Source organism: Sprattus sprattus (genome assembly GCF_963457725.1).
Source record: "Sprattus sprattus genome assembly, chromosome: 13".
Classification (NCBI taxonomy): domain Eukaryota; kingdom Metazoa; phylum Chordata; class Actinopteri; order Clupeiformes; family Clupeidae; genus Sprattus; species Sprattus sprattus.
In genome coordinates this window covers 18,597,456-18,622,050 of record NC_137911.1, presented here as the reverse complement: position 1 = coordinate 18,622,050, position 24,595 = coordinate 18,597,456, and the positions used below count along the sequence as shown (strand labels likewise).

The window sequence follows — 24,595 nt, the reverse complement described above, 5'->3', positions numbered from 1 at the left end:
AGTGTTAGACATGTACCAATTTAATCTCTTCCTCTAGGTGAATACGTTCCAGGCAGTTGTGGCGTATGATGAGACGGACACCTATGCCCTGTACCTATACCCTGAGGACGGTTTGCGCTTCTTTGGGACAAGGCCCAAGGAGTCGTACAACGTGGAGATCGAGCTGCCGGCTCGGGTGGGGTTCAGCCGAGGAGAGGTATCCTTCCTGTTCTTCTCACGCCAGGAGGGACCCTATTACAGTGTCACCAGCAACGAGCAGTCCGTCAAGAACCTCTACCAGTGAGTACAACACATATAAAACACCATTATAACTGAGAAGAACCCTATTCTTAGGCCTGAAATGCAGCTGGTAAAATGATTGTTCTAGAAAAGATGCCCCGTCCTTTTAAGCTTTATTTGGCTAGGGGCTAGGCTTCAGTTTCTCTGGTATTATATTGACAGGAAATATACAAGAAAAAAGTTGTTGAGAGTTGTACAATTAAGTATTGTTCAAATGTCTCTTAAGAAAAACAATTCAACAAAAATGTTAGATAACCTGTATTACGAATATGTCCTACATGGGATTTACTTTACTCAACCTTGTGATATGACAGTAGTATTAAGACTGGCAGATTTGATAGACAGAGGTATTTCTAAATTCTCACAACTCTTTCTTTGCTCTTGTCAGGGTTGGAAACACAGGTGTGCCTGGCATATGGCTCTTTCACATCGGCAGCAGCTACTCCTTTGAAAACGTGATTCCAGCATCCGTGGGTGGCGTCCTGGCCACGGGGCCCCCTTTTGACACGGAGCTGGAACACGCTACCACCCCGGAGTACTCCGAGTACTCAGAATCGGACTACCCCGAGTTCCAGTCCCCGACCCTGCCTGAGTTTGTGGAGGGTGGACCTGACCCGTCCCTCCTGCAGTCCCCGGGTCAACCTCAGGTCCAGCTCTACGGTGAGGACGTTCCCTTCACCTCTAGCCCCGAAACCCCAGAGACCCCCAACTCAGAGTCCGGCCCCGGGGAGTACCCTGCTGCCCCAGAGCCCCGAAACCGGCCCCCGGAGGACTCTGGTCTGCCCCAGCGCCCCGTCCCCGAGCACACCATCCTGGAGGTGTACCCCAACAGGGAGGTTGAATCGCCACGATACACCCCCAACAGCCAGGTGGACAGTGTGCTGGAAGGTGTCGACATTGACACTGGAGGTGAGGAGATATTTCACTCGGAGAGCTGTATTTTTTCTTTCTATTTGCTTTCTTTTTCCCCCTTTCCTCTTTTCTTTTTGTGTTTTTGTTTTTCTTCTCTCACATCCTATTCCTTTGGTCTCATCTGGGCTTGTTTAGAGTGATCCCCCTCCTCTCCCTCATCCCGTCCCTCTCCCCCTCGCTTTTCCACTTTGACCTTTTGTGAGGGCTTGGTAAAGGGGATGGAAGAGAAAATAAACGCTCCCCTTCTCCGCTTCCCTCTTGGTCCCAAGGCCGTTCGCCCATATGTCACTGGAGCAACCCGTGGCTGTTTATCCGTAGGGTCACTGCTGGGAGTAATTGGAAAAAAGTTAACTCCTCCCGCAGCATCCAAAGCTTCATCATCATCATCATCATCATATGGAGGTCATCCTGGATTAGCCAATCAGATACTCATCTGGCCCCGCTGAGAACACAGAGAGTGGGATCCTGTCCAATCAGATTAGAGAATCCTCCCTGAGCGCAGATCCCAGAGGTAACTTCTCGGTGGAGTCCTCCAGATGTCAGATATTAGCCTTCTCTCGTGCAGCATTGGGAGGTTGGAGCTCACTGTGCTCAAACCACTGATTGCAGCTTTTAGTGGCACTGCATGAGGACTCAGGGCTGCGTTCACAGTCTACAGTCGCATTCACAGGGATTATGTGTCTTTTCTGGCACTAGCACTCTGTGACTCATCAACATCTGCCCCATATTTAGATACCATCTATGCAGTTGTGGAGAGGGAGAGAGAGAGAGAGAGAGAGAGAGAGAGAGAGAGAGAGAGAGAGAGAGAGAAGATGTTTGCACCACTGTGATTTCCAGGCTACTAACTTCTGATTGCACACGCTAGCACTATATAATATATAGTTCTATAATAAAAACTGTATAAAACTAGAAATAGCACTTAATTACGTTCTGTGTATTTATATATAAACAAGCAATCACTTCTCTTTTCTCTCTTTCTCTACATCTTCCTTTCCATCTGCCTCACCCTCCCTTCCCTCCCTCTCTAGGTCTAACTCTTACTCTAGCTCTGTCTCTCTCTGTCAGTCTCTCTCTGTTTCTTGTTGACTCTCTTTCTATGTCTGTTTCTTTCTTTCTCTCTCTCTCTCTCTCACTGTCAATGTTGGCTGCATTTGCAAAGTCACGCAAGGGTTCAGTAATGTAAAAATGTTGATACCAGTTCATTAAACCAAACCAGTGTTTTAAACCTCTCTTTCTCCCTCGCTCTTTGTGTCTCCTCTAACCTGCAGTGATCCAGTATAACGCAGGCAGCAAGGACACATGCGAGCGCTTTGGGCAGCAGTGTTCCCAGAGCGCCTACTGCTCCGACTACGCCAGCGGCTTCTGCTGCCACTGCCGCTCCAGTTTCTACGGCAACGGCCGCCACTGCCTGCCAAATGGTGAGTCCAGACTAGCACTGGTCACTGAATGAGACCTTCTGTAGCAGCAGTGCTGACCGCTACACACACACACACACACACACACACACACACACACACACACACACACACACACACACACACACACACACACACACACACATCACTGACATAGCTACTTAAATAAGCAGCTGCATTTAGTTGTTGTTTATGTGCTTTTGTTGATGTTGTCTCCCTCCTGTCCTGTGTAAACAGGGGAAGGGGTAAACTATGCAGGAAGGGTCAGTAAGTTGTGTTTATTTTGTCAACACCAAGGGACTTGAATGGAGTAGGTCCTATTCTGGTGCAGATCCAATCAGCGCTAAATCAGGACCAGATCAGGGCTAGATCAGGGCTAGATCAGGGCTAGATCAGGGCTACATCAGGGCCAGATCAGGGCTACATCAGGGCCAGATCAGGGCTACCTCAGGGCTAGATCAGAGCCAGGCATTTTAGAGTCGGCCACTATCTGGGAAGGGATGTAGCAAGTATATTACAACATTCACACTCTCGCATCTGGCACAGCTTTAGATGAGACGTTTGTGCTGCCTGTATGTGCTCTGTGATGGTTGTCAAACAGATTGAAAATTCACAGGCAGCCCCCCTCCCCCACACTCATACACCCCCAGACACACACACACACATGTTTGGAGATCCCCGGGACGTGAGGCCAGGTCCTTACCCAACCCTGCCTCTCATGTGACAGCCTCCTCCCAGTATTACGGAGACTTAGAGATTTCCTGTCAGATCAACACCTCTGACGCAACCCTTCCTCCTCAGACAAGACTTTCATTACACTCAGAACTCCACTCCCCGCGCTAATTGCTGATAAACACTAAATATTCTGGACTCTCGCTTCTTCCGGCAATGTCTTTGACGTTGTGAGTTGAGTAGTCAGCTGAGGCGTTTGCTTTGCTGCTGTAGGTTTTCAAAGTTGACTTCTATCTCACACTGTCCTTCCACAAGGCCAGTATTAGCTGTGTCATCATCAGAGATTATTTGGCTACCAGAGACTGCCTGTGAGTCCCCTCACCCCAACACACACACACACCCCACCACACACGTTGGTGGAAGCTGACGTGTGAAAGCAAACCTTGGCCTGGAGTCTGGAGTGCTGACTCTCAGTGCTATGAATACTGTAGAGGAGGAAAATATTTGTCAGCTGTAGTGTGTGTGTTTGTGTGTGTGAGTGTGTGCGTGTGTACAGTATTTGTGTGTGAGTATGTGTGTGTGTGTGTGTGTACAGTATGTCTGTGTGTGTGTGTGTGTGTGTGTGTGTGTGTACAGTATGTGTGTTTGTGAGTGTGTACAGTATGTTTGTGTGTGACTGTGTACAGTATATGTGTGTGAGTATGTACAGTTGAATCTTTGTCCCCATCAGCAGAGAGATAATTTAGATAAAGATGCGAGAAGGAGGAAGAGGGGTGGTTGTATATAGAGGCTGTTGTTCCATGGCACAGTGATCGAGGACACACGTCATATAAAATACCAGCTTTTGACAATCTGCATCCTTCACCCTATTAACTCAAGCCGGGCTTCTCCTCCATCACCCCCTCACCATCTGCACTGTGCCTTTGCCTGGCCTCTCACTGCTTGTCAAATGGAGCCCAAACCCTATGAGCAGATGAACTGATGAAAATGTTTTTTGTGTCTGATCGCTCCCTCTCACACCCTCTTTCTCTATCTTCCTCTCCTCCTCTTCCTTCCCCTCTCTCTTTCTTTCTTTCTTTCTCTCTCTCTCTATCCTCCCATCAGGTGCCCCCCATCGTGTTAATGGTAAGGTGAACGGTGTGGTGTTAGTCGGCTCCACTCCCGTGGAGCTCAACAACATCGACATGCACGCCTACGTGGTGGTGGGCGATGGCAGGGCTTACACGGCCATCAGCGAGGTCCCGGAGCCCGCAGGCTGGGCCCTGATGCCTGTGGCCCCAATCGGGGGTCTCTTTGGCTGGCTCTTTGCCCTGGAGCTCCCCAACAGCCAGAACGGCTTCAGCATCACCGGTAAGTGACCCACTCTCACCCCCCAGGTAGTGTCTACACACTAGAGAGAAGTGGTGTTGGGTTTCGGTAATGTGACAAGGTGTGTTATAGAATGTTCTGGCATATTGTCCTGTATTAGTCATAGGTGCTCTGTAGGGTGTGTGTGTACGTTAGGAGGCTGATGTCATCACATGTGAAATTAGGAGTAAGAAGGCCAAAACACACTGTGCTCATGTGTTGCCATACAAAATTATGTAAAATATATGAAGCTTAAGTAATAGCAGATGATACGGTTTTGAACACACACACACACACACACACATAAACACATGATATCCTTGCTCCCCCCTACACACACACACACACACACACACACACACACACACACACACACACACACACATACACACATGATATCCTTGCTCCCCCACACACACTCACATACCTTACCCGCATCCCTGGTTAGACCTTGGTGATGTCACCGTCAGGGTTGTTTAATGGTGTTGTGTGTTGACTTAACATATGCCCCCCATGCTGGGCGACTTTAACATACAGACATATTTCTGCACGAATGTAACGTTAAGTGCACGGCCACACAGCTGTGTTTTCCCCCTGCACTCTCGAGGGCTGAGACTCTTAGACAGAACAACAGGCCCTCCGCCCCGGAGCCTAATTTAAGTCAGGTGCTCCCCAGCTCTGTGTTTAGACTTGAGTGTGAAACAAGCCAGTGTCACCCCTCCTGCTTTTAGTGCGTAAGACGTGCAGGTTTTCACCAAGCTCCATTACGAGGGCCATAACCCTCATGTGTCTTTGATCTGCCTGAGCAAAAATTAGTAGTGGAACGAGCGCCCCTCAACACTGCACTTTTACGACTCACAAAGTGCCAACGAGGGGTTCAAACTAGGAAAACATGTCAGCCAACGTTTCTCTCTTTCCCTCTCTCTTGCCTCTCTTCTTTATATCAATGTCTTTCTCTTTCCCCTTTCCTCTCTTTCTCTTTCTGTATTTCAACGCATTTCTGTCTCCTCTTCACTTTTTATCAATCTCTCTCTCCCTGTCCTCCCTCTCTCTTTCTCTCTCTGTATTTCAATGCATTTCTCTCTTCTCCACTTTTTTTTTTTTTTTTTTTACAATTTCTCTCTTTCTCTCTCTCCTTCTCTCTGTATTTTAGGTGCGGAGTTCACTCGCCACGCTGACATCACCTTCTACCCCGGCAACCAGCGCCTCTACATCGTCCAGACGGGCAAAGGTTTGGACACGGAGAACTACCTCAGCGTGGACACCCAGCTCCACGGCAGTGTCCCCTTTATCCCCCCTGGGTCAACAGTGCAGATGGAGCCCTTTAAAGTGACCTTCCAGTATTACCCCTCAGGTACCCCCCCACCCCCCCTAACCAGCCACCCAAACTTTGTTTGGCACAGAGGTGGTTTTTTTTACCCCCTTCTATTACAGCAGTAAATTTGGAGTATGAAGTTTTAATTTGTTATTCCATCTCATTTTATGGCACATAATCGCAGCATGTTGTCCAATAACTCTAAGCCAGGGTCCTCATGGTGTTGGCCTCGTGAAAGGGAATCTTTATTGTATACCATAGCGGGAGGGTTTTTAATTCAAGATAGAAAAGAACACCTTACACAAACACACGGATTTCACTAGAAAGAGACAGTTACCCAGCTATTTTTTGATTCTTTCTAAATTCAAAATGTTCGTTTTATCAGAGCATTTGCATCTTGTGTTTAAGATTATTTGGTGTAAATAAGAGAGCTACAGTTTCAATTTCAATAACTTTCAAGGACTTTTACATGTAATTGTGTCGCCTCGTGTTACTTCAGTCTCCTTATAGTCGGCCAATAATTGGAGCTTTAACAGCGTCTCTTTGGAAGCTGGTGATTTGATAACGGCTGGGCATGATCTTTCCCCTGGTATCCAATCTTTCATTTGTGCAAGAGATAGAGATCAGGGGCTATGAGAGTGCTTGGGCTATAAAAAGCAACATGTGATGTGACTTCTGTCACATCACATCACTCTGTTTCCTTTTAAAGGAAGCTGTGTCTTCTAGGCTTGATGAGTTGCAAATACAAACTATTACTCATTCTAACAACACAGAGCCCGTGCAGTTTCTGTTCTTTATTATGGCTGTCTAACAACTCACAACAGTCTGGGTCATTCAGACCATGGATATTGTGTTTAAAAGAGTTAGCAGATTCTTGTATTTTATGATAGTGTACACTTTCAGGTTCACAAGGTGCAAATCTTAGTTTCGATAAAATGAGCCGGTTGTAGTTGTGAAATGTGTGACATTTTTTGTGTGCAGTGGCCACCTCCACGTCCGTGCGTGAGTTCACGGTGGTGTCAGCGGAGAGCGGTGCCGAGACATTCTCCTTCCAGCTGCGGCAGAACATCACATACCAGGACTGCCGGCACGGCCCGAGGAGCGGACCCGAGACGCAAGAGCTGAGTGTGGAGCGCGTGTTTGCCATGTACATCAAGGAAGAGCGCATCCTCAGATACGCCATTACCAACAAGATCGGCCCAGTCGGAGGTAAGCCAACGTGTCTGATAGATGGCACCATTTTTTTTACAGAAACCTTGTAGTTTAATCATCAACAGCAACACTAGTCCTGTTGGACGCAAATGGAGAAAATAAAAAAATTATCAAACTGATATAATGGCCCTTTGATTAGGATAATCAAGCAGATGTTTGTGGAAAGACTTTCCACATGTGCAGTTGTTCCCTGTTTATGTTTGACAAAGGTTGCATATGGAAATGGCTAATTAAAGAATCTTCTGATGTTCATGTTACTGACGTACATGTTGACTTTAAGACTGTGTAAAGAGTCGTGAGAAACACACTGGCCCTGCTGAAACTCCTTCTGTCACACTCTCAGTCCTCTCAGAAGTTTAGCGCTATGCGTCCTGGCACTCTGGCCAACTCAATATCCCTGCACTTCCTGCCTGCTGTTCTGGTGGGGGGCTCGGCCTCATGTTTGGGATAGTTGCTTTATTAACGCGCTGAGAGACGGGCTGCTGAGGAATCTCGTCTCAGTGGTACGGGGTTGTGAGCTTCACTGACTTCTGACTGCTACCCCTGTTATTGCCCCACCTGCCCCTACCACCCCTCCACTCTGCTCTCCGTCTCTGGCCTGCCTGTCTGTCTCTCCCACGACCCACTGGAGGCCCAGAGGAGACTGCGTCATCACGCCACCTGTTGCCAAGCGCTGTGGCAAAGCACCAACACTCCATCCCAAACCGGCAGCGGACACACACAGCTGCATGATTACTGGATCCTGTCAGTAAATAAGGCAGTGATTTGTGTACATACGATGGCCCATAACTGCAGTTAGATTCACTTATATTCAGTGTATGTAATGGATATTTACATCCCCAGTTGGGTGCTGTGTTCACACAAAATCACATTCACTTTGGCAGGTTCCTGGTATGATGTACTGTAGATGCACTGGAAGTCTTGCGCTCATCTCTGGGTTTGGGCATAGAGTTTTGATTCAAAGCTGAGGATGGTCGTTCAATGGCTGCCATGAGCAGAATACTATTAGTTATAGCTATGATGTTTTGGCATACTTTTATTTATAGCTATGATGTTTAACATCAGAGTGGTTGACAGGAGTGGTGGTGGTGGAAGGGATGAAAATGTTGTGTTCCGTTCTGGAACTTGGAAGTAAGAACTCCCAGAACTACTGCAAGAGTACCAAGCCTCACATGACCCCACATCTTGATGAAGGGATGGCCTCAGAGAAGGAACCCCGGATGGGAAAGAAAAGGGAGGGTGGGGGAGGGGCGAATGATGCTCTGGCGTTCATTCCCCCTTAGTTTGGAGAGAGAGAGAGGGTCAATGAGTTGGGAAAAGAGAAATAGACAGATTTGGAGAGAAGGAAGAGTGTGAGAGAGAGAGTCAGGGAGAAAGAGAAGTACATTTGAGAGAGAGAGAAGGAAAGAGGCAGAGAGTAGGATGGGAAGAGAAAAGGGAAGGAAGGAAGGAGCGAGAGAGTTCTTCCAGCTGGTGTGTGAGACAGTTATGGCGTGTGTGAGTGATGTTGTCAGTGGCGGGGAGCAGACGTGCTGTTATTATGCTGCTTGCGCTGTAACACTATCCCTCCATGACAGATTTACACAGCAAGATGGGGGCGGGGGTAAGGAGGTGGAGGTTGGGGGCTGGTTTTGGGGCAGGATGCAGAAATGTCTGCATAGTGATGTCATGGGAACAGGGGGTTATGCTGGCGATGGGAGTGGGGGGGGGGGGGGGGGGTATTTTGTTGTGGGGGTGTTCACAGCTGGTGCTGCCTATCTGTCTGTCATTGGGAAAATTGGGATGCTTAAGTGGAGTAATTTGGAGGAAGACAGAGATGTAGCCATTTGACTGCAGTATGTTGAAATGTGAGCAAAGAGACAGGAGGCATGCTTTTAGTCTCAGGGAATTTGTCAGTCACTGATATCATCTGAGCGGTGATCATATCCAGTATGCTAGTTAGAGTACTCAGACTGTCAGGATTGCTTCTTGATGTTGTACTCTGAAACACCAGGCACATTTTGCTATCTCATATCTACCATTATAATCAGTGCAAAGTAAATGCGCAGTGAACAGATGTAGATAGCATGTGCACAATAGCATTATGTAGCATATATGTAACAATATAAAAATATAGTACACATTTTAATAGAGTACATACAAGATGTATTTATGCAATCGATTATGTGTGACAGAAATACATCACATACTTCAACAAAAACAAATATTCTGAATATATTTAGTTGCCATTTTTGCTTAGGCCCCTGGGCCATTGGAATCAAACGTGTCACCACTCATCACTCTGAAGGCATCTATTTATTGGTACCATTACACAGTCATACCAGTCAGCCAGACTACTCTGAGCTATAACAGGGGCCTCCGCTCTCTTCTCTCTGCCCGTGTCTGATGTGATGCAGTGTTAAACAGTTCCCTGCCCTGCGGCTTGTGTCTGCTTTGTCTGGGGACATCTGTGTGAAGTGTGTGGGGGTGTTTGGGGGTGGTGTTGTGGTCTGAGAGTCGGGGGACTGGCTGAGTGAGTCATGGTGGGTCTGTGTGAGTAAGTGCTTCAGCACTCAGCTGGTGTTTGTCTGTCAGACAGTTGTGGTCTGGACCCTTATGCTCATAGGTTGAGATACAGGGAGGTCCCGCACACTTTAGACAGGACAGAATCCTCAGAGTGAAATTTGGATATGGTGCCTTTTAATTGGTATGGCTTTAGACAGTGTAAGTCCCTACTTTACACAACAGCCTATGATGACCTGCAAGATATTGTATCGTTGGCATGGGTAGGAAGACCACACTGCACGGACCTTAGACCAAGAACCAAAAATGGCTCTTTCTTACCTGTGTCCATACGCCATAATGGAAGGGGTTTGATGTTTCAGGCTCAGACATCTTGAGTAAGGGAGTGCCCTGCTGGCCGGACAGAGACCTACTGAAATACTCAGGTGCAAACTCTCCCACCCAGCCACCCAGCCAGCCAGCAAAGTCATCTAAGGAAGTATGCAGCTCCTATAGCCAGCCAGGCTCCAGATGTTTAAAGAGGACTGCGTGACTGGCATGGATGTCCATGTTAGTGTTAGTGCAGAGGGCTATGCTGGGGCTGGGTGGTGTCTGTCTGTCTGCCTGCCTGCCTGCCTGCCTGCCTGCCCTCGCCTCTAGACCGCCTGCTGACAGAGATGTGTTCCCATGTCTGTGCTCTCCTGGTGAGCACAGTTCTTTAACACCTTTAATGGTCTGGAGGTCTTTGAACCATCCTATAATACAAGCACACATGGTACCATACCACACACACACACACACAGAGACAGGCACATGCATGGTATGAGTACATGCTCAGTTGCTCACATACACCTTTACACACTCACTTATACACACACATACACATACACACACAGACACACACACACACACACACACACACACACACACACACACACACACACACACACACACACACACACACACACACACACACACACACACAGGAATTTAACATACACATTTCTGAGGTGGTGTGAGTGTGTGAGAGAAGACGAGGCCTTACCCTGCAGGCATGACAGAAGTTTCCCACCTGGTGTCTTAACGCTACCCCCACCCCCGTCCCACACACACACACACACACACACACACACACACACACACACACACACACACACACACACACACACACACACACACACACACACACACACACACACGCACACACACCTCCCATCTCTCACCCTCCCCTGCACTTTCAAAACCTGGTCTCCACCCCACAGATCTGTCCCCCGTCCAGTCCCTTTAATTATCACAGTTAAAAAGAGCCCCCACTACCCCACCCCAAAACACTCTGCCGTTAGAATCACTCGTCCGCTAGTTTTTCCACTTAACCCCCCCACCCAACACACACACACACACACACACACACACACACACACACACACACACACACACACACACACACACACACACACACACACACACACACACACACATACACATACACATACACACACACACACACACACACACACACACCCCTCCCCTGTGGAGTGACTCTGAAGGGGCGACCGTCTCTCTTGTCTCTCTCTCCCTCTCGCACTTCAAACAAAAGGCTTCCTGTCTGCCTTTGATAATTGGCCAAATTGGTCCCTGGCCTGGGGTGAGCAAATCAAGCTGGGTTTAATGTTTAATGTGTGGTGTGGAGGCGTTTCTAGAGAGAGGGAGAAAGAGAGAGAGAGAGAGAGAGAGAGAAAGAGAGAGAGAGAAGTATAGGGAGGGAGAGTTGGAAAGAGACACAGAGACACAGAGAGAAAAAGAAAGAGAGGGAAAGAAAGAAGGAGAGAGGGTAAGAAAGACATAGAGGGGTGGGCTTTAGGCTGTTCCCAGGGATGGAGTCTTCAGATGCTGGCCCTGTGGTGTTGCTTTGGTGTCTTTCTGTAGACGGGCTTCACAATGGAGCCCAGTGTTGTCAGAATCGCTGCTTCCGAACTCTGATGTCCCCAAGACATACAGTCACACACACACTCTCACACATTTCCACCAGATCTTACGAACAAGTGGGATTGTCTTTATCCACTAGCACTAACCCCCCGCCCCCCTCTCACACAAACACACTCTGACACACACCCTTCCCAGCAGACCTGCTAGCCAGAACATGGCTGGAACAAGTGGTCTCTCCTAAATGCCTTAATGTTGTGTTTGCCCCTGTGTTTTACAGCCCGTTTTTAAACATGACTAGCATTCCAGGTCAAGTGCTTTGACCTTCAGGGTCGAGCCGTGATGGACCACTTAAAGAGTGGCCGCACAGGCCCCCATAGGAAGGAAATGTGTTTACAACCCCCCCCAACCCTCACCCCCCCTCACCCCGGACCTGGTGTTAACACCACTCTAACACAAAGTCATGGCATGGCAAGCATCTGTCACTGTCAGGGTAATGGAAAGCAGCCATGCATTAACCTCGCTGTTCATCGTATGTTTTCCTTTGACGTAGTTTGAGTGTTTTTAAAAGGCCATTTGCTGGCGATTGTGTACGTCTCCTGTATGCACTGGCAAAGATTGAGTGCCTGGGAATCAGGTGCCTATGTGGAAACGTAGTTTGAGTGTGTGTGTGTGTAGGTGTCTGCTGCACATACTTGCACGAGTGTGTGTATTTCATCTTTATAGTTTAGACGGCGATCATTTTGACCATGCCAAGTCACTAAGCGGTGGGTGGGTGGGTGGAAGAGAGGCTGGCTCCGCTCAGCGAGCTTCAGCGTAGCTCACGTGTCCCTGCTCTGCTATGACTTTATTCATTATGAATTGTTATGACTCGATTCATTCATAATATTTTGCAGTCATTCTCCAGTTACCCAGTATGTAACCGTGTGTTGTGCTTATAATGAAACATCAAACGTGATGAGAGACGGAGTGTATACACACGTGAGAGTTAAAGGGGTTGTAGATTCTGGGAATGTTTAGAAGGAGGTCCTCTTCAAAGGACACTCTCAGGGTATAGTGCCTTTGGCCAACCTTTACTTTAGGTGCACTGAGGTGCTATGTTAAGCCTTAAATAATAAGGACAATGCATTAAGTCCAAAGTATTTTGTATATTAAGGTATTTTGTTACATTTAGAATGTCTTTTTGTTATCGAGTGTGCTGTCATGGGTTTGAGTATGGGTATAGGTTTGAGGTTATGTTGAGTAACATTTAATCATATATTCTTACAAGAGAAATATGTAGTATGGTCTATTATGTGGTTTAGCACACTGTAATAACGATCATCGTGTGAAGTGGAAGTGTATAGTTTGAGGTGGTGAGTCAAACTCTCTCTCTCACTCTCTCTCTCTCACTCTCTCTCTCTTTCTCTCTCTCTCTCTTTTTCTCTCTCTGCCCTGGCATTTACAGCAGGCAATCCTGACGCAGGTGAGGTGAACCCCTGCTATGCGGGCACCCATGACTGTGACACCACTGCCCAGTGCATACCAGGAGAGGGGCAGCTCTTCCAGTGCCAGTGTGCCACTGGTTACCGCGGTGACGGACGCAACTGCTATGGTAGGAGATCAGCAAATGGAGCCTTTCTGGGCCTGCCACTGTCTGTGTATGACTATCTATCTGGTCAACACTGTCCATGTTTATGTCTTTAGTCTATCATCTGCTCCTCTCTCCTCCTCTGTCTATCTTTTTCACCCTTACTCCTTTTTGCACTCTGTCTCTTAATCTCTTTCATTTTCTTACTCTCCTCTCTCAATTTCTCCAGCTTTGTCTGCCAGTCTTAGTTTCTGTCTGTCTCACGCTATTTTTGTCTCCTCCCTACCTCCCTCTCTCTCTTCCACACATTACTCCCCCAGTTACCTCTCTCTCTTTCTGTCTCTCTCTTGTCTGTCGCTCTATTTCTCCTTCCGTTCCAGTCTTGTCTCTATTTCCCCCTCTGTGTCCCTCTCATCTCTGAGGCATCCCTCGAGTGCTTGCTAAAGCCTGCCAGAGCTTTCACGCATGCACACACACACACACACACACACACACACACACACACACACACACACACACACACACACACACACACACACACACACACACACACACACACACACAACATGCCTCTGCCTCTCTAAAGGCCTATAACCATCACCAGACTGTAGTGCTGTCCCAATATCACTTGTAGTAAAAGGGTCCGTACTTCCATGTTGTTTATGGATCGGAAATGCCTCCTTGTGACGGGTGCACAGAATATAGAATGCAGAGGCTCTCCATGTTAGAATGTGGTGGAGATCAGGGGCAGCACAGCAATCTCTCTGGCTAGTCACTACCACTTCAGACGGGGGGGCTGTGTGTGTGGTGTGTGTGTGTGTGTGTGTGTGTGTGTGTGTGTGTGTGTGTGTGTGTGTGTGTGTGCGTGTGTTTTGTGTTTGAGATGGGATGGGAGGTGGTTTGGTGGTATGTCTGAATGTGTGTGCATTTGTTTTTATGTTAGAGGGTGGTGATAGTGGTGTTTCGAGGATGGTGGTCTGTGTGTGTGTGTGTGTGCGTGTGTGTTTGTTTGTATGTGTGTGTGTTTTTTTGGTGTGTGTGTGTGAGTGTGTGATGGGGTGTGGTGTACACACGCAGCTGTTGGCACGCAGGAGAGGCCACCTGGGATGTTCTCGTTTGAAGAAGGGTGAGAGCTGAGCCTTAGCACCTTCTCTCAAAGCCACCCCAGTGTCCCTGCAGCTGTCTGGTTGCTCACCCAACACACACACAAACACACACACTCACACACACACACACACACACACACACACGTGTACTCAAACATAGCTATACACTCATATGAACATATGCACACGTGCACACACACACACACACACACACACACACACACTCAGTGTGAAGCTCTCTCCCTGACTCACGGCCAGGGTGTTACTCTGCTGGGATCTGGAGCTCATATCCCGTGGCTGTAGGGCATCTCAAGGGGTCAGGGGTCATGAAGGGGGAAGGGGGGCTGACTCTAGAGGGTTTAATTTCATCACCTGCTCCACCCCACCCCACAGGGCAGGTAGCTGGGGGCCCAGGAATGGGGATGACCCCATGAGCCCCATAATTAGCCCTGATCACATGTCTGTATGAACTATGACAATAATGCACTACCTTGATGTTGCGTTGCCATTTTGTAGATGCGTATATACTTTTATAGTATGATGCTTTGACTGACGATATGTTTGTCCCTTTATCCGTGTGTGTTTGTGTGTTTTTTTTAATATATATGTTTGTGTGTGTTCTTCTCTCCCCTCAGACATAGATGAGTGTGCGGAGCGTCTCAGCTCCTGCGGTGCTCACGCCCAGTGTGAGAACCTACAGGGTAGCCACCGCTGTCTCTGCCAGCCCGGCTATGAGTTTGGCTTCGACGGGCGCACCTGCATAGGTAAGAGAGAGAGAGAGAGAGAGAGTTCCAGTCTTGTTCCAGTCCCTTTGTGATAATCATTTCTGATAAAGAATATCAGTTCTTCGTGTCAAATGAAGACATTTATGTTGATTTCATGTCAGTGCCAGATCAATGGACACATTCTCGGCAATAGCTCTGTAACTGTTACATCATGTAGAAAGCTGATGAATCAGAGATGTTAAAGGATGTTGATATGGGTGCATTTATGTGAGTTTTCGTGCATGGTGAGTTTTACCACATGAACGCAGATGTGGGATTGTGTTTGCTGGTATCATAACAAACAGACAAAACTTGGACTTGATCCCAAAAGTGTTGGATTACAGAACGGCCACATAGTATTTGTTTCTTTAAATGTAATCCAAATATTTACAGGAGGGAAGATGATCAATTGCCCCTTTCCTCCTAGAGTTACAGCTGTTGGGAAGTGCACCGTCTGAACTAGGTTAAGAAGAGATGCCAAATAATGCCTTGAAGTCTAGAAATGTTCTTTCTTTCTTAATTTTTCCTGCGAATAAGATTTCAAGAGGAAATCATGAATGGTCAAGCTAAGAAATAGTGGCCTTTGAGACCCAGACTGTTAGCTGCTAATAGGTTAGTCAAGATAGGATTGGCAAAACAAATAGGAGTTGTGTGTTTGAGAGACGGAAAGTGTGTGTGAGACAGAGGCCCTGTGTTAAGGCAAACATAGACTCACTCTTCTATCTCTCTCTCTCTGTCTGTCTCTCTGTGTCAGGCCTCTGGAGTGAGTTAGGGCTTTCTGTAGGTGAACAGGCCGAAGGGCACACAGAGGGGAGGAGGGAGACAGAGAGAGAGAGGGAGAGAGAGAGAGAGAAAGGGGAGGGAGAAGGAGAGAGAGAGTGAGAGGGAGATAGAGGACTTGTGAGAGAGAAAACGAGGGATAAAGGGGAGAGAGAGAGAGACTGAGAGAGATGAAGAGAGAGAGAGAGAGTCAGAGAGAGAGATGTAAAGAGAGAGAGAGATGGGGGCACTGGGGTTTCTGGGGGAGGTGGAGTTGAAACAATGGGCCAATGTTTGCACCAGGGGAATGTGTGTAGGAGAACCCCAGCTGAAGGTTACTGAGAGGTCAAAGGACGGTTAACTCTTCCCATGTCCCGCTGGCCCGGCAGTCTTTCCACAAGCACAGGCTTCCACAAACCCTTCATCTCCCAGTGTCTCTGTCTGGAGCTGCCTTTCCACAAACCCCTCATCTCGTCTCTCGCCATTTCTAGCTCTTTCCACCAGTTTATTTATAACTGATCTGTGTGTGTATACAGTCTGCCCAGCTAATAGTCTCATAGTCTCTCTTTCTCACTAGCCCCTGCTCCTGTCTGATACTCTTAATTGTTTATATATCTCCTCTCTCTCTCTCTGTCTCTATCTCTCTCTGTCTCTCTCTCAGTCTCTATCTCTCTCTCCCCCTCTCTATCTCTCTTCCCCCCTTGCAATGCAATGTCTTACACTCTCACTCGGCCTCTATTATATAATAATAATATATATTATATTATATACAATTATATAGTGTTTCATGTGCCGTTTGGATGCTTCTGACACAGTGCCTCTCTCCTGGAGAGTTAATAAACGTTTTCTGACATAGTGCCTCTCTCCTCGAGAGTTCAGGAAAGTTTTCTGACATAGTGCCTCTATCCTGAAGAGTTGAGGAAAGTTTTCTTTAGGGACACGACTCACGTTTGGCTCCCCTTTCTCCACTGTGCTTCCAGATGTTGACGAGTGCCGCTCCCAGCCCTGCCACGCTCAGGCCATCTGCTCCAACGCGCTGGGGTCCTTCCAGTGTCAGTGCCAGTCTGGCTTCCATGGCGACGGCTTCCAGTGCTACCCTCAGAACGGTAAGGTTCCGCTCGTTGCGTTAACGGAGTCTTCTGGTAACGCTGAACAACTTAAGCTAGGTTGCCATGGGAGGATGCTCAGGTGGAAGTTTTTTTCTTGTCGACGTGTCCATAGCACATCCCTACAGAATCTTCAGTACAGTTCTTAAGTCAAGTTGAATTGACCAGAATTTAAGTTTACCTGAATGCCATTAATCTAAAAATTTGTGGAAATTGGACATCCGAGCTGAATAGAATTGATTTGAATCAAACGGAATTGAATTGAAAAAGCTGAAATAAGTAGAAACTGAGTAATTGAACTGACAGCCTCTTTTGTGCTCAGGAGGCCAAGATCGTCCCAAGACCCAGTGTGAGCATCACAGAGACAGTGTTCAGGGTTCTCAGGACGGTTTCTCTCTGGTGGGCGCCTTCGTCCCAGAGTGTGATGAGGAGGGACAGTACCGCCCACTGCAGTGCCACGGCTCTACGGGTCACTGCTGGTGTGTGAGCGACCAGGGTCAGGAGAGAGCCGGCACCAGAACACCAGCAGGTTCCCCACAACCCAACTGCGATGAGCCAGGTGAGAACACCTGTCCAGGTCATATATTACCAATTGCAATCATTCAATTAGGCAATATAGTACGAGTGGGGTAGGTAAGGGATATTCCCACGGGTGGTGTTCGTAGCCACCGAGGCAGGAGGCCGAGTGGCGCAGACCAGACACCAGACCTACCCCACTCGCACGAGTACTATATTGCTTTTATAAAACAATTCTATAGTCAACCAATAAACATTTCAACACGAAGTTATTAATTTAAAAACATTTATTTCGACATTGTTTCTCCGCAACAAAAAATAGTTCCATTGTCAACGTCTTGGTTTGGAATTATAACAATTTTGAATTAACGGTCATCATCAACGCACTATAGAATGTGATTTATTATTAGCTGTGAAAAGTCCGAGTTGGGTTGTTCTGGGATAATCCAACTCATTGAACATCTCTCGTCCAATCAGAAGCAGCTAAATAACGCGATAGAACCAAATAGTTTTTATAAGTAGAAATAAACCATGACAAGAACACCTGTCCACATACAATACCTCAATACAGGGCCGGCAGAAGAGTATCTGTAGAAATATAAACAAAAATGTTGCCTACAATCAAATGTTGTGTGTGAACATCTATGTCAAGCTTAAACCTATCATCTCTCATGTCATCTCACACTTCTTCTTCCACAGTTCAGCCGGAGCGTCCCAAGACCCAGTGTCAGCATCACAGAGACAGCCTCCAGGGCTCTCAGGGCGGAGTTGGCGCCTTCGTCCCAGAGTGTGATGAGGAGGGCCAGTACCGCCCACTGCAGTGCCACGGCTCTACGGGTCATTGCTGGTGTGTGAGCGACCAGGGTCAGGAGAGAGCCGGCACCAGAACACCAGCAGGTTCTCCACAACCCAACTGCGTAGAGCCAGGTGAGAACACCTGTCCAGGTCATATACTTACCAATTGCAATCATTCAAGAAGGCATAAACCAATCCATGACATGGACACCTGTCCACATGCCATACCTCAATACAGGGCCGACAGAAGTGGTTATGTAGTTCTAATTAAATGTAACAAAAATGGTTCTTACAATCACAGTTCAGCCGGAGCGTCCCAAGACCCAGTGTCAGCATCACAGAGACAGTCTCCAGGGCTCTCAGGGTGGAGTGGGAGCCTTCGTCCCACAGTGTGATGAGGAGGGACAGTATCGTCCTCTGCAGTGCCACGGCTCTTCGGGTCACTGCTGGTGTGTGGACAACCAGGGTCAGGAGAAAGCTGGCACCAGAACACTACCGGGCACCCCACCTACCAACTGTGATCAGCCAGGTAAGAGTGCACTCAAATAATTTATTATACAGATTTGTACCATTTTAGGGTGTGAGTTTTTTTAAAGGTTAATTTAACTCATTTTGATTGTAGTTGGTCATGTGAAAGGGAGACACATTAATTTGTCATTTCCAGTAGTCATTTACTATGTATTTTGGGTCTGGGCATGATACTCTGCAATAGTGTAAGAATTAGCAATTGCCATTGTTAAATATATCTTTAAAATTGCCAACTGTGCCGTAGTTGGTGTGTGCAAGGCAAGTCTGTTTGCTGTTGGTTGATAGCTTGTTAGTTTGTTAGATTTAGCCCTTGTAAACATTGCGGTGGAAAAGAATGACATTCATCCCAGTGATTCCAACATACCTTAAGGAGTTCAGAATTCAGAAACACTCCAGAACAATCAGCCATGCCACAGAACCCTGGTGTTGCTCCCAGGTCTGCTTCTTTTCCCATCTGGCTGAAAACTCCAAAAGTTGAGATAGATTTTTTTCTGTTTGTCATGAGAGAACATTTGGTTGTTGTGTTCGTACTTACTTAACCTGTTGTTCTGAAAAAGAACCTTGTACGAGGTGGGTAGAAAAGATAAATAAGTCTGTTCTCCAGGTGTTAATGGAGGTACATAGATGACAAGAAACAGGCTGGAAACCTCACATGTGTTAGAGTTGGAGTAAGCCTGTTACTGTCCTTATGGATAATCAGAAACATTGTTCCGTGATGGATAATTGAAAATGATGGGAATTGTCTCAAGGTTTAATTTGGAGAAGATTGGTTAAAAATGACACTTGCACCAGATGGTTTTCGAAGCTAAAGAGCAAGAATGACTCACTCAATATAGCCTTGGGTCTCGCCCTACAGCTCACGTTCATCTCAGACCAAACTAAATCTGTTTATCTTTCAAAGATTTCCCCAGTGCATTTAGAGGTATATGTAAGCCATCCACGAATCATCTGTCATTCTTTGAAAGCTCCATGTGTTGTATATTTATTGTCTGGAAATGCTTATCTGTGTGAGAGAGGCAGTAATTGCTCCATTTAACAGACTATACCATCTGTACAACTTCCAGATGCAGATGTAGTGTAGATCCAGCAGAGCTTTTGAAACCCCCAGGAAAAAAAATCCTGGTTGGGTAGTGGGGTGAGGGTGACGGTGGGGGAGTAAAAACATGCCTTGACCCTGTGAAGGAGATGTTAATGGATTCCCTCTCCGAGCTGAAATAACACTTGCAGAACTGTCAAACAGCAAACGGATCAGCCTCAAAGTCAAGGCGACCTGAGCTTTGTCTCAACCCCCCACCCATCCACCCACACCAACTGGACATACAACTGGTGTGTGTCTGGCAAGGACGAGTGATGTGGACAAGTCTGTCCTCTTTGAGCTCTCCACACACAACGCCACAGCCAGTCCTCTGTTTGCACACACTCTCTGCAGTCTGCTTTTGTTTCTTTTCATCACGCGGTGTGTTTTGTCTCGACATACGTTAAAACCTCCGAGCCGTGGGCTGGCTGTTTGTTTTGTTCTTGTGAGGAAGCTTCACAAATTTCCGCTACGCTTTTAATGCCTTGATCTGGTTCTTCTGCATTTGCTTTATGTGTCCTCTGAAGTTCTCCCCACCTCGTCGCTAACCTGTTATTTTTTATTTTGGGTTTTCTGTGTCCGTTTTCCCCTTAGTTCGCCCAGAGCGTCCCAAGACCCATTGTGAGCACTTCAGAGACTCTCAGGGTTCTCAGGATGGGTTCCCTGTAGTGGGAGCCTTCGTCCCAGAGTGCGATGAGGAGGGACAGTACCGCCCACTGCAGTGCCACGGCTCTACGGGTCACTGCTGGTGTGTGGACAACCATGGACAGGAAAGAGCCGGCACCAAAACACCACGGGGTACCCCACCACCCAACTGTGACCAGCCAGGTGAGAATACCTGTCCAGCTCATAAACGTACCGATTGCAATCATTCAAGTAGGAAAGAACCATGACAAAATGACCTAACAAGGCTTGTATACCTGTCCCATACATCACAGGGGTACAGTTTTAAACTGTGTTACATTTCTCTAGTGTTCACCACGTCCTCTTCAACCATTTCATTAAGTTTCAGCTTTGAACATGCAGTGGAAAAATTGTGTTTGATTGGTTATGTATGCCTTTTTCTCCTCTGTAATGTCTAACATGGACTCCATTTACTCCATGCATTTAATTGAAAGGGTGTAGAATTGAGTGTAACTCAGTCAGTCCCTTAGTCCCTTTTACACTTCAGATATCAAGTAGATGTGGTTCCCATTCTGAGTCAGGTTTGCCTTAGTAAGCTTCTGCCCGTTAGAAGGGAACCTTTCCTTCACACTGTTGTTCTGTTAGGTTCTAGTTCTTCTAAAGTTCTAAATGAAACCAATTGAAGTAGAATTGAAATAAATCAAATTGAAGTGAACTGAGTGAACTGAGCCAAGCGTGAGTCAGCAGGATTAGGACTGAACTAAAATAAATAGTTAAACAGGATGAAGTTGGACTCGATTGACAGTTCCTGTCTTATTCCACCCTGCCCAGATCGTCCCAAGACCCAGTGTGAACATCACAGAGACAGTGCTCAGGGTTCTCAGGACGGTTTCTCTCTGGGTGGAGTGGGAGCCTTCGTCCCAGAGTGTGATGAGGAGGGACGGTACCGCCCACTGCAGTGCCACGGCTCTACGGGTCACTGCTGGTGTGTGAGCGACCAGGGTCAGGAGAGAGCCGGCACCAGAACACCAGCAGGTTCCCCACAACCCAACTGCGATGAGCAAGGTGAGAGTGCACTCAAACATGGCAGCAAAAAGGAATTCAGTTCATAGCAGGGATTCCAGATTTTAGAGCTAGAAATTTAGATTGTAGAATACTCTCATCAGGACTGTCTACACCTCACTAGGGGGACAGTTAAGAACATCAGGGGTATATTTAACCAAACCAAACTATGATTACTATGCATTATCCACCCGAATACTTCACAAAGAGAATGGTATCTCCAGAAAAGCTATCCATGCTGGTTGTTACCCAAAAGAGTCTCTAGAATTTGGTTGCCAACAACAACGTCCGTGGTTCTTGAAGTGGGAGAACAAAAAAAGGTTCTGAGTCCTAAAATAGTTAATGTAATGGAAAAGTGTCCAGTATCGCCATTGTTATGTAGCATAGGTTACCAATGCTATTGTAAAGATACCCGACAAAGGGGACCTAAGCCAATGCTAAAACTGGAGACATATTCAGTCATAATATTTGCCAAGCAAGATCTTCACCTGACTGATACTGCAGTTCCCTGAGCTCGCTGCTCATTACAACATGGCAAAGAACCCTAGACTCAGAGCTGAAGACCATTCAAATGTCGTGGGAAGATCGCCCTGGAGTGAAATTGAGGGAAGGAAATATTGACGACCCTATGTTCCCTGTGGCATGAAGAGGGTTTATGATGATGAAGTTGATGAAGAGTTTCAAGGAAAATTCAAATATGCAACACAGCTTTTCCACTCAATTCAGATATATTTGATCATCCAGTATATGCTTGCTCCATACGTTCGGCTTGTTCTTGGTTATGAGTCAATCTTTACTTTTTTTAAATCATTATCCACACACTCATCCACAGTTCGGCCAGAGCGTCCCAAGACCCAGTGTGAGCATCACAGAGACGGCCTGCAGGGCTCTCAGGTTGGAGTAGGAGCCTTCGTCCCAGAGTGTGATGAGGAAGGACGGTACCGCCCACTGCAGTGCCACGGCTCTTCAGGTCACTGCTGGTGTGTGAGCGACCAGGGTCAGGAGAGAGCCGGCACCAGAACACCAGCAGGCTCCCCACAACCCAACTGCGATGAGCCAGGTGAGAACACCTGTTGAGATACCACACCTTACTTTAGGGCCAGCAGAATTAGGTCTGTAGTTCTATTAATTGGAAAGTCATTGAATGTGAAAATTAACCTTTAATGAGAAAATAAAATGTTTTGTGTGAAGCTTAAGGCCACTGTCATCTCATTCTCCTTACTCCACAGTTCAGCCAGAGCGTCCCAAGACCCAGTGTCAGCATCACAGAGACAGTCTCCAGGGCTCTCAGGGTGGAGTGGGAGCCTTCGTCCCACAGTGTGATGAGGAGGGACAGTATCGCCCACTGCAGTGCCACGGCTCTTCTGGTCAGTGCTGGTGTGTGACCGTCCAGGGTCAGGAGAGAGCCGGAACCAGAACGCCAGCGGGCACCCCACCTACGAACTGCGATGGACCAGGTATGAACACATGACCAAATGGCAACCAGCCAATACATAACATAGAAAATGTAATCCTTAACGCTGATGTTTTATATGTCTTGATCTACGGCTACATGATGTGTATCTCAGCATTATGTTTACAACCTCAATAACTACAAACAAACATCTAGCAATTGAGTGTGTCACGGAATGTAGATCTTGAGGTTGCTGCCTGCATTTGGAAATTACTGCGTAGTATAATTCACGTTTAAACCAACAATGCCTGAGACATCTCAAAAACATTAAAAAAACAATGCCTGAGACAAAAGAGCGAAAACATCCAAAAGGCAGCAAATAAGAATCATGTTGAACACCTGGCCTTCCACTGGCCCACTTGCCAATTGCTATGACCCTGATATGAACTCCCATAGAGTTCTCACCATTCCCAAGGCCAACAGACCTGAGAGTCTCTGTCTCTGTGTCTTGTAAAACGTCACTGTCAAACAGTGTTACAAGTAACCAAAGGAAACCTCCTGGCAATTTCGTGTGACACTGAGCATAGGGATCTCAAACCGCTGCCAGATGTTATATCAAAATAAAACAGTGTGGTGAAGCGCAGAGGATCCTCCGTGTTGTAATTAGCTAATTAGTTGCTCATAGGACATGCCCTTAACACCTTAATTTGTAGCAAACAAACAGGGCCAAAGCCCAGCCTGTACTTAAGAAGATTACATGGCAGACAGAGCGAGCAGGGTGATGTGGTGAAGCCTGCCCACAGACACACACTTCAGGGAGTGTGTACCCTTCACACCCCCCTCCCAAATGCCTTCTTTTCCATCCTCACTCCGTCCCTCGGAACTCCCCGAGGATTTTTTTCTTTTTTTTTCAAATGTGGAAACATAGCCTTGAACCTCAGAAAAAAAAACAAGAGCAAACATAACGTTGTGGAATCAAAACGATTTTGTGAGTTTAAGGGGCAGCATCCTAAAGGGAGCTCTCTAAACTCTAGGGGAGAGTTCCCGCTGTATTTGCATCTGTATTTGCATCTGTGACTGTATACGTCCAGCACTGAGGAGACTGACCTGTGGGAATGAAAAGATGGGATCTTTTCAGACGGGGCAGATTCACTCTCAGGCGTTGGGTATGGGCCAGGTCTCTGCACAGAAACTGGAGGATTAGCTTCTGTTTAAATTGGGCTTTCAGCAGCTAAGCCACACAGCACACATTTTACCCCAAAATGCCACAGAGTTGTAAACCGACCCCCTCTTTGCCCCTCCATCCCTGCACCACCCAGGCTGGACCCAGGACAGCTGTTTGGCTTATCTCTCCACAGCTGTCCTCTTTAAGTGCTGCACAGGCCTCTGTGGACGTCTCCACTGGGCCCCGTCAGGCCCCGGATCCGTGGGGGATTCGCTAATGCAAATATATGACATTCCTCTGGCCAAACATGCCTGGCTCCGGGCAGAGATAGTGAAGGTGTGCTATACAGAATCCCCTGCAAGCCCTCAACACATCTCACCCCCACCCCATTCCGCTGCATGTTACTGTGTCTTAAAATATCTCTTGCTCTCCAGACCTGGCAGGTGCTACATTTTTTGGCATGGGTACCTTAGAGATCCTCCACACCAATATGTTCAGGTTCAGTTCACAGTTAACAGACAAAGTTAAACTTTAACACAGTTAGCGGGTAAGGAGGATAGCTAAAGACCACCATTC

General features: G+C 47.2%; 1 protein-coding gene across 2 annotated transcripts in view; it reads left to right on the top strand.

Moving 5' to 3' along the window:
• Window positions 1–24,595, top strand: part of nid2a (nidogen 2a (osteonidogen)) — a 36,664-nt gene that overhangs the window by 4,971 nt on the left and 7,098 nt on the right. The window contains exons 3-18 of one of the 2 annotated variants that reach the window (XM_080849952.1): window positions 38–279; window positions 668–1,188; window positions 2,460–2,609; window positions 4,383–4,628; window positions 5,779–5,979; window positions 6,922–7,149; window positions 13,004–13,150; window positions 14,868–14,996; window positions 16,736–16,861; window positions 17,184–17,420; window positions 18,077–18,304; window positions 18,474–18,701; window positions 20,370–20,603; window positions 21,231–21,464; window positions 22,294–22,521; window positions 22,691–22,918. In XM_080849952.1, coding sequence (XP_080706078.1) covers window positions 38–279; window positions 668–1,188; window positions 2,460–2,609; window positions 4,383–4,628; window positions 5,779–5,979; window positions 6,922–7,149; window positions 13,004–13,150; window positions 14,868–14,996; window positions 16,736–16,861; window positions 17,184–17,420; window positions 18,077–18,304; window positions 18,474–18,701; window positions 20,370–20,603; window positions 21,231–21,464; window positions 22,294–22,521; window positions 22,691–22,918 — 3,607 coding nt within the window. The remainder of the gene's footprint in view (window positions 1–37; window positions 280–667; window positions 1,189–2,459; window positions 2,610–4,382; window positions 4,629–5,778; window positions 5,980–6,921; window positions 7,150–13,003; window positions 13,151–14,867; window positions 14,997–16,735; window positions 16,862–17,183; window positions 17,421–18,076; window positions 18,305–18,473; window positions 18,702–20,369; window positions 20,604–21,230; window positions 21,465–22,293; window positions 22,522–22,690; window positions 22,919–24,595) is intronic. The other variant, XM_080849953.1, reaches the window with a different exon arrangement.